This window comes from Giraffa tippelskirchi, chromosome 5, assembly GCF_054371585.1.
Source record: "Giraffa tippelskirchi isolate mGirTip1 chromosome 5, T2T-mGirTip1v1.2.pri, whole genome shotgun sequence".
Lineage (NCBI taxonomy): Eukaryota > Metazoa > Chordata > Mammalia > Artiodactyla > Giraffidae > Giraffa > Giraffa tippelskirchi.
Window position 1 is genome coordinate 94,419,784 of NC_137279.1, and position 18,607 is coordinate 94,438,390.

Consider the following 18,607-nt stretch of genomic DNA (forward strand, 5'->3'; position numbering starts at 1 on the left):
GGAAGGGCCCTTTTGCCAAGTACAACTGGGAGGTTGACCTTGATTCTGAATACTCTGGGGAGCCATTGAAAGGCTCCAAGAAGAGAAATAACACACTTTGGTTTGCCTTTTAGACCATTTGCTCTGGTAGTAGGGTGGAGGATGGATGGGGTAGGCCATGGCCAATCTAACCCAAGCATTATCTAGGGTCAACTTGTCCTTACTGCTTCTAATTGAATTGGACATGAACTCCTACCCCAAACAAGGAGGGAACCAGTGTCTCTCCACAGGTCTCTGGGGATTCTTGGGAACTTTCACTTCTCTCGTCAGCTCCTTTGATGCCACACTCCTGGCCTCTGCTGAATTTTTCAGTTCCATCCTGCACATAATGACCCCTGTAGGCACTGAGTCACCTCCTGGTCAGTCCCTTCATTCCTACAGGACCCATGATCAAGGTCAGATGTCTCTGTGGGTAGGGGAGAAGGGGGAGTGCCTGATGCTGCTGGTGGCAAAAACACCATGGCATTGAACTTTGCATAATGTTGTATTTGGAAGTCTCATGACTGCTTCTGCTCCAGTGGGGAGTGGTCAGTGGCAGCTGCTTCTCAGCATGCTCTGCTCTCCCTGCTGGCTCAGGATTGGCCCCAAGGAAACGAAAACAATTGTCTTACTTCCACAGAGACCAGTGTGGACTGCTAATCACAGTGTGGGCTTCCCAAGGTGGTGCAGACCTAGCCTGTTTTCATGGTATATTGATTCTGTGGTCAGTGAAGGTTCTTGTGAGAAATGAATATTTCAAACAGTGGGGCTGAGTTTTCTTTAGAATAAAATAAACTAAAGCCCAAACCATTAGTTCCCATCACAGAGGGTCCTGCTTGGTGGATGGGCAGGTGAAAGGCACAAGGAACGCAGGGCCCTGGGCAGTTGATTTAACCTTTCTGGGTTAGTCTCTCCATCTGTAAAATGGGCATAATATTACTTCTTGACAGGAAGATTGTGAAGTTGCAATGAGATAGTGTGTGCAAAATCACTTGACCTGGCCTGTAGTTGGGCTTTGGGGTAATTTGGACACATGAGGACACTACTGTGAACTGAATTCTGTTCCCCTCAAAATCCGTATGTTGAAGCCGTAACCCCCAATGTAACTATATTTGGAGAACGGGTCTTCAGGAGGTATAACAGTAGCCCAATCATATAGGACTGTGGCCTTATAAGAAGAGAGATCTCTCTCTTGTACACGCTCTCTCTGCCATGTGAGAACACAATGAGAAGGAGACTGTCTACAAGCCAGGAAGAAAGCCCTCACCAGAACCCAGCTGTGCTGACTACTTGGATCTCAGACTTCCGGCCCCCAGAACTGTGAGAAATGGACAATTCTGTTGCTTAAGCCATTCATTCTGTGGTACTTTATTATGGCGGCCCAAGCTGACTGATACAGACATGCATTCACCCTGTGTGCAGTCTGTCTTCAGAAAGTGTTGATGGTGTGCACACGGCCCTAAGGAGGGTGGGCTTGGGGTCTTTCTGCCCCTCCGGCAGCTCCTACCCCAGCCTCCCAGCTCCCAGTGATCTGGGCCTTGACACCTACTTGGCCTCATCTGGTACCATCCCTGTCACTTGTTTCCCAGATTGGCCTTCATTTTTTTATTTCTCAAACTCTCTTAGCTCTGTTCTGCCTTGGGCCTTTGCACATGCTGTCCCCTCTCCCTACAGTGCTTACCTTTGCAAGGTTTACCTTTCATTCAGAGGTTCAGTCCTCAGAGAGCTCTGCCTGGACTGTCTGCCTAACACAGCACCATTTCTACCCAGACTATCCTTGTTTCTTCCAAGCAGGCATCATGTACTGAAGTTAAATGATTTACCTGTTTCTTATTTGTGTTTCTCCACTAGAATGTAAGCTCCATGAGGACAGAGGTCTTCTTTACTTGGTCTTGCTATGTTCCGAGAGCTTAACATGGTGACTGTCGCATAATAGGGACTCAGCCCATCTGGAATGAAAGAAGACTGAAACAAATCAATGGATCTGGGAAAAATTCAATGCCTGTGCATCTGCCATCTCTTACAGTAGACCCAAAGCACCTTGATATCTAGTACCACACGTTATTCCTCTTTGTAACTAGAGGCCATCTGGTCCAGCCAAAGGTTTTCCAACTGAAGGGTTCTATGGAGGGGTGTGGGCCACCACACAGAGCTAGGTGGAGGAAGAGGTGAATGAGTTGGCCTTTGAATGCTCTTTCCTACCCTTTCAACCAGAAGAGTTGTGAGTTTATCTGTTTCCCATATTGGGCTTTTATGAAAAAACTTATTAGAAAAAAGCAGCTCCACAGCTAGGAGAAGAGGGAAAACTACAAATTGGATCCAACCCTTCATATTACAGATGAAGAATTTGAGGACCAGAGAGGGAAAGGGCCTTGCCCATGCACAGATGGTCAGTGGCAGAACACTCTATCCCCAGTGGTGCTCTGGTCAGGCACCATTCTTTTTAACAATTCTTGTTATGTGAGTGAAAAATACTGGCTTTCTCAAACGCTATAATTTGGCTTTCACTGTCTAAGAAATGGGGATAAGAAAGGGCTTATAGGGGACTTCTGTGGTGGTTCAGTGGTTAAGAATCCACCTTGCATGCAGGGGACACAAGTTCAGTCCCTGGTTGGGGAACTAAGATCCCACATGCATGCATGCTGAGTTGCTTCAGTCATATCCAACTCTTTGTGACTGTATGGACTATAGCCTGTCAGGCTCCTCTGTCCATGGGATTCTCTAGGCAAGAATACTGGAGTGGGTTACCATGCCCTCTTCCAGGGAATCTTCCTGACCCAGGAATTTAACCCATGTCTCCTGTGTCTCCTGCATTGCAGGCTGCCTCTTTACCAGTAGACCCACCTAGGAAGCCTAAGATTCCACATGCAGTAGAAAAACTAAGCCTGTGGGCCACAATTAGAGAGTCTGTGAAGTGAAAAGTGAAAGTCATTCAGTCGTGTCCGACTCTTTGCAACCCCATGGACTGTAGCCGGCCAGGCTCCTCCATGGGATTCTCCAGGCCAGAATACTGGAATGGGTAGCTGTTCCCTTCTCCAGGGGATCTTCCCAACCCAGGGATTGAACCCAGGTCTCCCGCATTGCGGGTGGATTCTTTACCATCTGAGCCACCAGGGAAGTCCAAGAACACTGGAGTGGGTAGCCTATCCCTTTTCAAGGGGATCTTTCTGGCCTAGGAATCGAACCAGGATCTCCCGCATTGCAGGTGGATTCTTCGATGCACCGCAACAAAAGATCCCATGTGACACAAGATCCTGTGTGACTCGACTAGGACCCAATACAGCTGAATAAATAAATAAAGATTTACAAAAGACAAGTATAATTACCAAAAAAAAAAAGAAAAAGAAAAAGAAATGAAGGGCTTATGGTCACTGCTGGCAGTCCCAAAGAAACTTCAGGCTCAAAAGTCCCTGTGGGGTCTCATGCTCACTGCAGGAGGCCAAGAGTGAACTCTGCCAGGGACACTCAGGAGAACCCTGGCCAGGCCAAAGAGGCACCAAAGGACATTACACATGAGCCAGTAAGTCACAGCAGTTTCTGAAGGAGAAGGTTTCTTCTTAGAAAGACACAGAGCTGGTGAGTATGGACCCTGACCCTCTGAGAGTCTTGGTGGTAGAATGATGGACTTTTGTGACAGTCCCCTTACTTGCTGACTTCTTTCCTACCTTCCCTTCTTTTCCTTCCTCCTTTTCTTCAGCCACTTCACAGAGCATTTGCTGCCTGGAAATTTATGTTAACCATTACTGCAAACCTGGGCATTCGTTTCATCACTGGCAATCAGCTCTTGTCCTTGGGGAAACCTAATTAGGTATTACAGGACTTTTGATGTCGTTTCCATGGGAACCTTCATAGTAATGGTGTACATGCAGAATATATGCTCCAGGGAGTTTGGAAAAAATACATATATATTATTACTGGATTTTAAGAAAATCTTTAATATTTTTCCTCTCGCTTTTTTCCTGCATATATATTTTTTAAATCATGGAAATTTTCCCTGGAGTTTTTCTCCCACAGAGAAAACAGTAGAGAACACAAAGGGCCTTTTCCATCTTCTCTCCTTTAATTAAAAAAATTCATAGTTGTACAAGAATGAAAGTTTTTCAGATCGGTCAGAAAATGTCTAAGCAGGATCTCCCGTAACAGCCGAGAACATTTTGAGAAAAGATATTGCTTAAATAACTTGAAAGGCTTCAAGTCTTTCAAAATAGAATGGGGAAATGAGCAAAGTCAGTGAATCTATTCCAGACGTATTTACACTAAAAAAATAAAAGGCAGGTTCCCTGGTGCAGTTTCCTCTGTTAGGTTGATAGTGGGGGCTTCAGGACAGTCTTTTTGTCTCCCTGTCAAGACAGCCTGTTCCCAGCCCTGCAGTCAAGACAGCCTGTTCCCAGCCCTGCAGCCAACACATGGTGGACTCCAGAGCTTGTACGTGAACTGACCTCTCCTGGGTGACCAGATGGCCCTTCAGAGTTGACTCCCATTGGGAGCTAGTGAATCATATGATTGCTCTGTGAGAAACTCCAGTGAGGGAAGCATGCAGACCTGGTCCAACTGAGGTGGGGATGCAGATGGAAGGTGCAGAGAGAGAGCCTGTTAAGCACCCACATGCCACAGCTAAATTCAAAAGTTCTGGAGAACCCGTCAATTACTGAACTGTTTTCTTTGACACCTCTAATTGACCACTCAAGGATGGAATATCCACAATGACCTCTTTGGTAGCTGCCAGCTGATCAATTTACCCCCCAAATTTGCCAAGAAGATTCACCATTCCCAAGAGTCCCTGCAGTTTTTCTCTTCCACACCTGATAAATTCTGTTTTGCCTTTGTTCCTTGATTCAGTCTACCAGTTGACTTCCACACATGTGAGAAACACATTGCATGCAAAATAACTCAATTGCTTGCAAATTAACTTTTTAAATGCTTTGAGTTTTCTTTGCTATATGAAATGATATGTTCCCTAGGTGGGGTAGGGGTCAGGGAAGCTGACATGGCCCTTGATCATGATCCCCTCTTCATCCAGTTGCCCAGTTATTGAGATGAACTGGCCAGCCCTGTTTGATTGACCATGCTGGCTGGGAGGGTGGGAGTGGAAGTTCCTTCTGCGGGCTGTGGCCTGAGACGCTTAAAGGGAAATGTTGGACATGGCAGGCAAATGACCCAACTTCTAACATGTGTGTTAAGTGAAGGCATGAGTTAGATTTGTTTATGTATTAGTTTTGTTGCATGACAAAGCACACCCCATATTAATGACTTAATAATCATTTAGCTCACGATTGTGTGGGTCAGCAGTCGGGGCAGGGCTCAGCATGGCAGTTCTTCTGCTGGTCTCACCTGGGGTGAGCTTCTGTCATGCAGCTTGTCAAGGAAAGCCTCACTCTTGTGTCTGGCAGCTGTGTTGGCGTAGGTTGGAGTGACAGGGAATGTGGGGCCCAGTATTACAGCAAGCCCTGCTGCATTGACCTTCTTCAAAGGTCACATTCTGTATCATATTCTCTAATATCCCACTGGCCAAAGGAAGGCAAATGGCCAGCTTCAGATTCAAGGGCTTGAGAAATGGACTGTACTTCTTGCTGGAAAGAGAAGCAAAGTCACACATGAAGAAGCAGACAAACGGAATGGGAGGAATCAGTGGTATTGTGGAAGCACAATACCAGGTTTGTCTAATACAGGGCTTCCAAGCACTACTAAATCCCTGTCTTGCCCAGGAAGCTTTCCACGATGGTCCCTTATCATGTCTCTTGTATGCTGGAGTTACTTGAGATCATGAGCTGATTCATGGGACATGTGTTTGATTCATATTTATATCACCACAGTTTTCTCATCTAGTTGATTCTAAAAAGAATCTTAAAAGAATTGAAGTATAATTGACAAATAAAATTGTATATATTTAAAGTGTACAATGAGATGATTTGATACAAGTATACATTGTGAAATGATTACCACAGTCAAGTTAATTAACACATCTACTACCTACCTCACATTGTTACCTTTTTTTTAAGAACACTTAAGATCTGTTCTCTTAGCAAATTTCAAGTATTAATTGGTTCTTCTTAATTATTTTATTGAATTGAGGTGAGTTGAATTGAATTGGTTCTCTTTTCTTTCTAATTACAAGCTCCTTGAAGGCAAGTTTGGAATTTCTCTGTCACATAAAATCTCCCTCCCAAAGCTCTTGGAATTACACCAACTGGCTGAAAAATCCCACAGGCTCTTAGAACCAGTTAAGTGGCAGAGGATCAAGTCTGGAGCCAGCTCTGTTCAGGATAGAATCTGGGGTAAGAGCGGGACTTGCAGATGACCCCAGGTCCTGGCACCAAAGCATTCCATTTTCAGGCTGGCCAAACTCCAAAGGAGTGGAATCACTGTTTGAGGCTAAGGAGGCAGTAAGACTCAGCAGTTTGGAGAATGTGGCATTCCTTCCTCACTCAGGAGAAACCTGGGCAAGGTCAGGAAGGAAGAGTGTTTGTCACAGAGCTGAGTCTTCTGCTCTGTGACAGCTCAGAGCAGACTTTCCCCCTGCCCCCCACAGGGCCCCCTGGCACCCCCTGCCCCATGCCAGATCCTGTCCATGTCACATCAGAACTCTTTCAGAATTTATCAGGGTGACAAGTCACACTGCTCTAGAACTAGGTCTGGGTGACTGAGACCTAACAAGAGGGGAGGACAGTCCTATGCCAGAGTTACCCTCCCCTCTCTGGTCCAGCACTGCTCCAGTACTTTCTAAGGCTTGGAGATCACCTGGGACCCTTTATTCCAGATTGGACCACTGCTACATCATGAGAAACACTGGGCTGGAAGAAACACAAGCTGGAATCAAGATTGCCAGGAGAAATATCAATAACCTCAGATATGCAGATGACACCACCCTTATGGCAGAAAGTGAAGAAGAACTAAAGAGCCTCTTGATGAAAATGAAAGAGGAGAGTGAAAAAGTTGGCCTAAAGCTCAACATTCAGAAAACTCAGATCATGGCATCTGGTCCCATCACTTCATGGGAAATAGATGGGGAAACAGTGTCAGACTTGATTTTTGGGGGCTCCAAAATCACTGCAGATGGTGAGTGTAGCCATGAAATCAAAAGATGCTTACTCCTTGGAAGGAAGGTTATGACCAGCCTAGACAGCATATTTAAAAGCAGAGACATTACTTTGCCAACAAAGGTCTAGTCAAGGCTATGGTTTTTCCAGTGGTCATGTATGGATGTGAGAGTTGGACGGTGAAGAAAGCTGAGTGCTGAAGAATTGATGCTTTTGAACTGTGGTGTTGGAGAGGACTCTTGAGAGTCCCTTGGACTTCAAGGAGATCCAACCAGTCCATCCTAAAGGAGCCCTGGGTGTTCATTGGAAGGACTGTTGTTGAAGCTGAAACTCCAATACTTTGGCCACCTCATGTGAAGAGTTGACTCATTGGAAAGACCCTAATGCTGGGAAGGATTAGGGGCAGGAGGAGAAGGGGATGACAGAGGATGAGATGGTTGCATGGCATCACCAACTCGAGGGACATGGGTTTGGGTAAACTCCAGGAGTTGGTGATGGACAGGGAGGCCTGGCATGCTGCGATTCATGGGGTCGCAAAGAGTCGGACACGACTGAGCAACTGAACTGAACTGAACTGAACTGGGACTAGGAGGGTGTCCTTCTCATGGCATAAGATAACTCGTCAGTTACTCCATTAGTCACAGGCTTAGCAATGAGTTTTCTACAGGAGTTTCCATTCTGGGTGGTTAACAAGGGCCACTGTCCACCTCTCCTTTTCTTCATGTAACATAGTCATTCACCCACACACCTCTTTATTCAGTAAAATTCTATTGACTGTACCAGGACCATCCTGGCCCTTGGAGAAAGGTGAGATGAGCCAGGCATGAGTCCTGTTCCCAGGGAGCTCACGTGCCTCGAGACCACACATGAGGTCTGCATAGAACAAGAGCTCAGAATAGAGCACAGAAGGACTTCTCTGGTGGTCCAGTGGTGAAGAGTCTGCCTGCCAATGCAGGGGACATGGGTTCGATCCCTCTCCTGGGAAGATTTCCACATGTTGCAGAGCAACAAAGCCCATGTGCCACAACTAACTGAAGCCATTGTGCCTAGAGCCTGTGCTCTGAAACAAGAGAAGCCACCACAAAAAGCCTGCACACTACAACGAAGCGTAGCCTTCACTTGCTGCAACTAGAGAAAAGCCTATGTGAAGACCCAGCACAATCAAGAATAAATAATAAATTTAAAAAAACAGGGCACAGAATAAGGAATCTTCAGAGTAGAAGGTGCTTCAGGGCTCATCCAACCTATCCACCTATTTCTCAGAGGAGGAAATCAAACCCAAGATGGGGGAGTCTAGTCATCCAGGGTCACACAGCCAACAGTAGTTATTGATTCACTACACAAGAATTTACCCAACACCTATATGTGCTAAGAGCTGGACCAGCACTAGAGATTCCACAGCAAACAAGGCAGATACAGGCCCCCATCCCTTTTTGGGTCACAATCCGGGTTACATTTTGGGATCACCCAAGGAAACTTAAGAAAATTCCCAATGCCAGAGCCTCATGCCTAGAGTTTCAGATTTACTTGGTCTAGGGTGGGCTGGAGTGTGGGTCTTTTAAATAAGCTTTCCAAGTGATTCTTGTAGACAGATCAAGAAACACTGCTCTGGGCGGTGGGTGGAGAGGTGGGGAAGAGATAGATAAAAACCAAGTTGTTGTTCAATAGCTAAGTTGTGTCCAACTTTTTGCGACCCCGTGCACTACAGCATTCTAGACTCCCCTGTCCTTCACTATCTCCTGGAGTTTGCTCAGATTCCTGTCCATTGAGTTGGTGATGCTATCTAGCCATCTCATCCTCTGCCGCCCCCTTCTCCTTTTGCCCTCAATCTTTCCCAGCATGAGGATCTTTTCCAATGAGTTGGCTCTTGGCATCAGGTGGCCCAAGTGTTGGAGCTTCAGCTTCAGTCCTTCCAATGAATACTCAGGGTTCCAAGTAAAGATGAATAAATACGTAACTGAGACTTGTGACTTGTAAGGAATGAACAGGATGCTGAGTGAGGATGTGGCGGGGTGGGGTACTGTTATCTGCTTGAGTCTGAAAGGAGGGAGGCTACAATTGGAGAGTTGTGGTTCCAGAGGTCAGATGGGAGCAGGAACAAGGGTGTCCTCCTATGGGACAGCAAAGGAATCTTCTGGGCTGTACTGCCCACCCTGCTGCCTGACAGACCCCTGCACTGGAGCCCTGTCTAGCATAGGCTCTTGATCTTCAGCCTGGACTATATCCCCATGGGCCCCCATACATACTATCTCTCAGTGCCTCACAGGGATTAATAACCCTTCACATTTTGAGAGTACAGGTATCCCTTGGTATCCGCAGGGGATTGGTTCCAGTAAACTCTGTGGACACTAAGATTTGAGGAGTAAACTCAGTAAACTCTGTAGACACCAAAATCCAAGTCCCTTATATAAAATGGTATAGAACCCTCAGCCCTCTGCATCCACAGTTCTTCATCTGTGGATATCGATGGCCGACTGTAGTTCGTGAAGAATGTTCTCTTTATTATCTGTATTACTGGATCCTAATGCTAATCCCAAGAGATGGACAGGATCAAGGTTAATAGTCTTATGACAGAGATGTGGAAATAGGCATAGAGAGGTGATGGGGCTTGCCTATGATCACACAGCTAGTGTCTGGATGTGTGAAACTTCAGTCCAGCTCGCCAGCCTCCAACTGTACTACTGCATGTTGTCCCTCTATCCAACCTTGTGCCAGGAAACTGAAGCAGAAGCAGATCATGTGGGAGGCAGGTGGGGACACCACCTTGGTGCCAGCCCCTTCCCATCCAGCTGGGCAGAACTGCCTACCTGCCGCCACTTGAACATGGATGGTGCACACTCCCATTCTTCATCAGAGAATCCAAGGAACCTGCGACTCTGCCCAGAGTGAACCCAGTTACTATAGCAACCTGATGCAGTTCTTTCTAATAGGGCGGGTGGTTTTCATTTTGTATTTGAAGAGTTTGGCCAGGCAGTCACGTTGCCATGGCTCAGCCTGTCGGTGGCAGTTAGGAGCAGAGGGAACCCTTTGAGCAGCCCCTAGGTCCCCCTAATTGATGGTGGAAACCTGTGTCTGGAAAAACCCCGGCTCAGCTGCACTGGGGAAGGAGGGGGAGTCTCAGCTGGTGCTGGGCTGGGTCCTCTCTCCCATTTAGAGATCATACCTTTCCAATCACAGCTGCCTGGGCTGAGGTTGGCCCCTCAGCCCCTTGCTCCCATAGTACCTTATATTAATAGTTCCCCTCCACGAGCCTCATCACAGGAGCCATGCTCAGAGCTGTTTCATTGCATCTTGAATGCCCAGCCCCCTGGCAGATGGAGGGCCTCCAGTATATGTTTGTTGAATGAATGAATGAATGACCTTTTGTAGTTTATGAAGCCCTTTTATACCCGTTATCTCCCCTATTCCACGTCATAGCTGTATGAGATCCCAGGGCAGGAGGCAGGGTAAACTGTGGTCCAGCACAGTGAGCACGTGGCCTGCGCAGGCTGCCTGCCCTCCTGTGCATTCCTGCAGCTGCACTTGCCTCTTCACAGCCGGCTGAGTAGCCTGGTACTTGCTCCTTGTGGCAGGCAAAATGGCACAGGCAGATCCTAAAAGCAGGGAAGCCAGGAGACCCCTTATCCGAGTCATATGACTACATTGATTCATCTTGAATTTGTGTCACAGATCCCTTGATGGGTCCTTTTTACCCTCAGAGGTCCCAGGTATGGGTGTCACGGTTTTCTTTCCTGCATCCTCAGTTGTTAGGATGATGGCCTGTCAGGGTGGCAATGAAGGAAGGAGAAGAGAAAAGTGCTTGGTGACTAACTTCAAAATACAACAATTTTTAAAAAAAATTACAAACAACAACAACAAAAGACAGCAGAAAGTTCCTTTGGCCCTGACTATAGAGGAAACATCAGGACAGACAGGGGAAAGGGCCTCTACATCCCTAAACAACCTGCGAAGTGGAGCAAAGTGATGGGGGGTTGGTGAGGAAGTCTTAGCTCAGCCTTGGCCAGCACGCCTAATCCACGCTGACCCAACCTCTCTGTTACTCCCACCATGCTGAAGGTTAAATCAAACTTTTCCAGGTTAAATCAAACTTCTGCCTCCCAACCCTGGCCCCAACATTCATTTCTTTCTAAGGCAGCTGAATTTCTTTCTGGCCACGAATCTTTCCTGGGACTTGTGGGCTGCTCCTCCGGCCAGGTTGTACCCAGTGTATGTGGAGCACGGGCTCGTGCTAGGCTGGGGGACCCTGCCTTTGCCCCCCACCTTATGGGCCAGCACAAGCAGCCATGCAAAGAATTGCTCTGCGTGGCCCTGGGACCGGCAGCGTGTGGGGCTGTGTGATGGGCGAACCAGGACAGAGCGAGCTGGAGAGGCAAGGGCCCAGCACAGAGAGGGCATGGCATGGGATGAACACTTCCATCACTTCTCAGAACTGAGGTACATGCCTGTCCAGGAGGCCCCCATGTTCAACACAGGCCCCTGGTGTCAGGCCTCACCCTCTAAGAATCAGGACCTTCGAATGTCCAGACTGGATCTCAGAGCCTCTCATTTTGCAGGGGAAACTGGGGCCATGGAGGGGAAGGACATGAGGCCCCCTTGCACGGGGAACTCCACAGTGAGACCTCCTTGAGAACAAGCCAGGACTTCCCTGGTGTGTGAACCCATCGCTGAGCCCAGGCTGGGCACACAGCAGGTGCTCAGCGAAGGCTTGTTTCATCTGCTTGGCCCATCTTCCCTGGTGCGACAGTGAGAATCTCAGCTTTGTGGAAAGAAGGTACGGGCTGGAAGGGAGCTTAGACATCCCTGAGCCCAACCCTCATTTCCAGAAAGAGACCCGATGGATTAATAATGCTAAAAATAGCAATAACTAATACTTATGGAGCTGGTGCTAGGCAGGATTCCCCACACTTCACATATACTAGCCCACTGCAGCTTCCTGGCCACCTCTATGCTGCAGGTATTACTCTCATTGTCTTCAGAGGAGGAAACTGAGGCACAGAGAGGCTCAGTAACTGGCTCGAGGTCACAGAGCTAGTTAGTGTAGGGATTAAGATCCAGATCCAGGCAGTCTGGCTCCAGGACCCACACCACTAACACCCCGGCACCGACTGAGAGCAACGTGCTGCCAGCAGACACTGTTCTCCCCGTGGGGAGAGGAGTCTGTGCTAGCCCCCGTGAGTTCACTCACTGAGGAATCAGAGCCTTTTCATCTCCACATCCCCCTCAGGGCTCAGCTCAGGGCCTGGCAGGGGCCCAGGGACCTGTGTTCAATGTAAGTGAGCTGTGCGTCTTCTTAGTCATGACACAGGCAGTTTAGGGGCCCCTCGGAGCTGGAAGGAACCTTGGGGAGCAATTTACAGAAATAGAAGCCCAGAGACTGATGTGTCTTAGGCAGGTCTCCTGACTCCCCCTCCAGGGCTCTCTTCACCCAAGTGAGGTCTCCAAAGAGGGCCCAGGGGTGGATCGGCTGCCCTGCCCTCCCTCACCCCAGCTGTGTGCTTCCCTCCTGGCTGCACTCACAGGCTTTCTGCTCCCACAGCTCTTCGTGATTGACAATGGTGCAGACGACTGGCGGATAGCCATGACCTATGAGCGCATCCTCTACATCAGCCTGGAGATGCTGGTGTGCGCCATCCACCCCATTCCTGGCGAGTACAAGTTCTTCTGGACGGCACGCCTGGCCTTCTCCTACACGCCCTCGCGGGCAGAGGCCGACGTGGACATCATCCTGTCCATCCCCATGTTCCTGCGCCTGTACCTGATTGCCCGCGTCATGCTCCTGCATAGCAAGCTCTTCACTGACGCCTCGTCCCGCAGCATCGGGGCCCTCAACAAGATCAACTTCAACACCCGCTTCGTCATGAAGACCCTCATGACCATCTGCCCAGGCACTGTGCTGCTCGTGTTCAGCATCTCACTGTGGATCATCGCTGCCTGGACCGTCCGTGTCTGTGAAAGGTATTCCCGTGGGTCCGGTTCTGCACTCACCTGGGGCCTCCCAGCACACTGCTCATGCTGGGATGAGGGCAGGGAGGAGGAGCAGGGAGGCCCAGTTGTATGTGGTCTGATGAAAGAAACAGGCATGTACCCAAACACCCCAGGAGAAAATGGGAAAGGGGAGGACCAAGTTGGGGCTGAATAGGAGCTGTAACACTGAAACATTGGAACCAAGGTAAGCTGGGAAAAATGCATATATAATCTTCCTCATTTCTTGTTCTTTGTAAACCAATACATCTCAAAGCATCCTGGTTATATTGTTATTCCTTTCTCACGTATAACACTTTATAATTTCTGTGTTACCTCTCCCTCTTGGAGTTAAAGGATGCTTGCTAGCATTTTAAAGGCTCTGAGAAGTCCTGCAGTAATGATACTAGTTTGATTTTGTTAAGTCCAGATTTTCTCAAGCATATTCACCCATTAAGTGCTTTTCCTTGTACTTTACTATTGATGCCTCACTACTCAAAAATTTGGTCCACAGACCCATCAGCATCACTGGGAACTTGTTAAAATGCAGAATCTCAGGCCTCACCCCAGAACTACTGAACAGAATTTTCACTTTAACAAATTCACTGGTGATTTGTATGTACCTTGACATTTGAGAAGTACTGCACTGATGAACCATACTTTGGGAACCGTTGTTTTAGGAGGCTGGTGGTGGGGCAATGACTCAGAAGTGACTGGTAGGAGAGGAGGGGGTGATGACCTAATAGAGATTGGGGGCTCTAGGGCATCATGCCAGTGCCTCAGAACTGCCATCACTGAGGCTCAAGGTTGGCCCATGGCTACCCCCTTCCACAACCATCACCAAGCTGCCCTTTCTGACTCCTTTCCCTTTGAAGCTGGTTCTGGACATTCATTTTTCTCTGATTTTGTATGTGGAGTCTGAACATGGAGGTTAAAAACCTGGATTCTGCCCCTATGTAGCCATGATATCTTGAGCAAGTCACTTCACATCTCTGAGCCTTGGTGTCCTCATTTTAAAATGAGGATCACTTGAGGTGGAAGGGAAGATTTATATTCACTTGAGAGAGGTAATTTTTAGTACGCTGGGAGGCCTGGTCACGCATCCTGTGTAATTTACTCAGATCCTGTAGTCATCTTTCATTCATCATCACTTAAAATTGCATTATCAAATATTCCATGCACCAGAGAAAACAAACAAGAGAATTCTGGAGGAGAGTTGGTCTAAAAACATCTCAGGTGTGCACTGAACCACATTTCCCACCTATTTTGAAAATGTTCTGTATGCAGACAGTTCTTTCAGATGTTTAGTCAGCAGACACACAGTCAAACAAAGAGGCCATTCTGCTGCAGCTGGACAGGGGCCCCTTCATATGGTAGGGTCAGTTTCTTAGAGCCAGTACCAAGCTGGGACACATTTCTTACATATAAAGCCTGAAGGACACACGATACCCATGTATTCAGAACCCCGTCATTACTCAACAGCTGACATTATAACATCGGTTCTAAGTAGGACCATACCTCACCAGGCTTCATGAACCATACCTCACCAGGCTTCATGAACCTTCTCTGGTAAGCAGACACTCTTTCTACAATGGAGAAAGCATATGTTTGAGTTCCAAGCCCAAAGTCCTCTTCGTTGAGCAATATGGTGCCAGTTACTTTACCTCTCTGGGCCTCACTTTTCTCATCTGCAAGCTGGAATTAATAATACCAACTTTTTAGGATTTGTTGTTGGAGCCAGATAAGATAACATATGTGAAATGTATACCGTAATAGTGATAGTGACAATAAATAATAATAACAGAGATCTCTTGATAACTCTTGGGAATCTTGTGGCTGCTTTTTAATAATTAGAACAAGTCTACTATAGGTAGACCTATGCTCTTCTTGTTTTCCTTTGTAATTGATCAAAGCTGAGTCTTCTAGCAACAATAATAGTTGAATTTAGACAGCGCTTTAAGGTGTTTGAAATCTTCCATGTTCTCAAATCGATCCTGTTTAGTGTGTGTCATCACCCCATATCAGATGAGCAAACATGGAACAAAGTACCAGCAAGTGAGTTTCATTGTTTATTGAACCTGTCAGAAGTATGGGTGATGATTCTTTATTGGAAGATAAGACTGCTTCAAAATGTGTAGCTTTCAAAGTACTCTGTTGCACTGAATGACCCTCCATGGCCTCCATGCTGGGACTGGGTTGACCTGGCCCCCATCAGCCCATGGGCCTCTGTCTGCAGAGGTGACTGACATGCCCAGCTGAAGCCCAAGGCAAAGGCACAGAGAAGCAATGAGCAAATCAAAGGTTCTCCTAAAGTTTCCCCTTCTCTTGTGAAAAGGCCCTTTGACCAGGAGGCGTCTGCTTAGATCTCACATGAGGTGTATTAAAACACATGTTGTCATCACCCCTGTTTCTTGGGCACTTTCCCTGTGCCAGTTCTGTGTGAACTAATTCACTGTAAACTCCATTTGCTCTCACAGTAGACCTGTGAGAGTGCACTGTGACTGTCCTCATTTTAGAGTGGAGGAAACTGATGTAAAGTAACAGGCCCGAGGAGTCAGGACATACGGGGCCAGAATTTGAACTTGCTTCTGACTCTGAACTTTATATTTGTCTCACCAGCCCAGGCCAAATGCTGCACTTACAAGGAAACTGTGGCCTAAACTCTCCTGGCGACTTTCCTGATCCGAGTGTCTTAAAGCCACTGAGACTGACACTTAAATCCCAGTCTGGCTGTTTTGCCTGCCTCCAATGTCTGTGCTCTTAACCATTTTGTCACCCTGTTTTCAGGGCCACCTTCATGTTAATTTCCAACATATCCGAGTGTAGGCAGTGGAGGCTGGGGTGGGCCACCCAGGGGTCCCCTCTCCACCCAGGCTCTCATTCCCTCAGCTGGGGTTGTCGGCCATGGCAGAATTGCTCCCGACGAAGGAAGCTGCCTCAGCCAGGGTCAGGCCTCCTGCCAAGGGCAGCAAGCATCCAGTGACTTGTCAGTGTAGGAGTTTAAAGGCCCAGCCCCTCTATCCCCTGCAGGATGATAGCTCTGCAGGGCCTTCCTGGTTTCAGGACTCCTGCGGGATCATGTGATACTGGAACCTCTCCCCCTTCCCCGTCCTCCATACCTCAGGCCCCACCCATCTTGATCTTGAATGCAGGCCCAGCAAACCTTCCGCACTCACATCTCAGCGTCTCAGTGACTATCCCAGGCATCTGACCTATGGAACTGTGAAAGCAAATATGAATAAGTATATTTTTTCCTAATCAGGCAAAGCACTGCTTTTACAAAGACCAAGCAATTTCTTTTAGAACCAAGCCCAAATGAGCATTGTCCTTCCTCAGTGTCAAATAATAAGCAAGATTGGCAGAGACAGAAATTAGTCAGCCAGAGACTGTACAGAAACTGGAGAAAGGGGCTGCCGTGGAGGCCCGGAGCCTCAGCCAGGATGGGAGGACAGTGTGGGCAAGATGGTCTTGATTGCTCTCAGCCTGATGGAATGACAATTCTGTCACCTGAGACAGCAGAGAGGGTAAAGGACTTGCCCAAGGTCACATAGCAGTGTGACACGTTCTCGAAAAAACTCCCCTCTGCTGATACCCCGAGCGGGGCTTGTTCACATTCCAGGTGGGTTTCATCAGCCCGGATGCATCTCTAGCTGTGTACACACACTTCTGAAGTTGCTATGGAAATCCCTCCTCAGCAAGCCTCATTTGAAAAGACATTTCTCATAGCTGGGGTTGGCTTTTATGTGACAATAAAGGTTTTTCACATTTCCTCCTTCCAAGGAGGGAGAGGGAATTGGTAATTACCCAGAACAGCCTGCTATCAGGAGGGCAGTGCCTGGTTGCTGGGAGGGCAGCGTCAACAGCAGGCTTGTTTTCCCTGGACCCCGCTGAGGCATTACATCATGGGTTCCGAGGCCTGACAGTTGTGGCACTCGGCATTCTCTGGGATTCTCCTGGCCGTGTGCCTGCCTCCCACAGGCCTCCCAGAGCCCATCCGAGGAACCTCCTCATTAAGCACTGTCACACGCCGAGCAGCCTAGCTGGTGGAGAGACTGTCGGAGGCCTCAGGCCTAAAGGCCACCAGGTGGGGCAGGGGGCTTCCTTTTCAGGGGGCACACCCCAAAAGAAGTCTACCAGCTCACACATGGGTGCTTATCTTCCTAGGAGAAGCAACAGGGCCTCCATGACACTGACAGAGTGAGCCGAGGCTTGTGATCCCTAGCCAAGCTTTGTAAATGACCTCCTAGCCTCTTGGATAGAATCCCTTTGGTTTCCTCTCTCCTGAGGCCCCAGGCTGTGTCAGTATCTCAGGACTTCCAGCCTATCCACAGGTCCTTGGTGATGATGGTGTGAATTTCCATCTATGTCTGCACATTGGCATTTTTGTGAGAAATTGAATTCTGGAGACCTGGCTGCTAGAACGGGAGAAAAACCATGAATGGCCATTCTTTCTCTCATTAAAACAGAGCCACCCCTCCCATCACAAGGAAGATAAGAAGAGGCTTCCAAGCTATAGAACAATTTATAATAAATATCCATAGAGCAGGGGGAGGGTGATGCTCAGAAAAATTGCACTAGCAGGGGTCCATGATTTTAGAGGTTGCAAACCACTGGTTTGGAGAGTGAGAAGACTAGTTAGTAAGGATTGGAAATTATCTGTCACGTTGGATGAAGCCTGCTAGACCCAAAACCCTGCCCTCTAGCTGAAGAAAGGGGAAATCAGCCTCCTTTAGGGTAGAGGAGCAGCCTGTGGCCATCCTGCTGCTGGTGCCAGGTCTGGATAGATCACTCCTCATTCAAAGTTGGATTCCTGGCAATGGGCAGTGGAGTGGGGAGGAGTAAGGAGGGGAATAAAGGTAGGGAGAAGGGAAGGGGAATCCTATAGGAGGCCTTTGAAGCAAATCTGCAGCATTAAGAAAAAGGAAAATAATTCTCAAGATGCAGAAGACTGTTTGCTTATGAGGATCAAAAAGCAACATTTGAAGATTCTTGGGTATCCCTTATAGGGTGCAAGAAGGTGATCATCATAGAGAAGAGTGGGCAGACAAGAAATGAAAATGTATCTAGTTCACATAAGCCTAGAGTTCACAGAGAAGGACAACTGTTTTAGCAAAAAGAGAATCTACATCAGGGCACTGAATTTTTTTTTAATGCAGAATGTGAAGGACAAAGTTAAAGGCTCTCTCTGAATGTAGAAGACAAGAACAAAGAGATGAGAGAAGAGGGTGAATAGGACAGAATTAGAAGCTGCAGAGTCAAGGCTAAATCCTAGCACTAGAGTTATTTTGGAGGAAGAAACCATAATAAATTAGATAAAAGCATAATCAAGGACATACATGAAGAAAGCTTTTCCAGAATTGGCTGGCCAGAGGGGTGGTAAGGAAGTTAAGACTAGTCAGATCAAAAAGGTTCCTGTTTTTTAGCTAGAAGAGGGGGAAAATTTTTTTTTTTTCTGGAAAATTTACTTAATCATAGGGTTAAACATAAGGAAATCAACCCTGAATATTCGTTGTAAGGACTGATGCTGAAGCTGAAGTTCCAATACTTTTGCCACCTGATGCAAAGAACTGATTCATTGGAAGAGACTCTGA

General features: G+C 47.6%; 1 protein-coding gene across 7 annotated transcripts in view; it reads left to right on the plus strand.

Annotated features, from left to right (window-relative positions):
- KCNN3 (potassium calcium-activated channel subfamily N member 3) overlaps positions 1 to 18,607 on the plus strand; it is a 168,505-nt gene that overhangs the window by 90,432 nt on the left and 59,466 nt on the right. For all 7 annotated transcript variants that reach the window (XM_081494611.1, XM_081494612.1, XM_081494609.1 and 4 more), the window contains exon 3: positions 12,592 to 13,010. In XM_081494611.1, the coding sequence (XP_081350737.1) occupies positions 12,592 to 13,010 (419 nt within the window). The remainder of the gene's footprint in view (positions 1 to 12,591; positions 13,011 to 18,607) is intronic.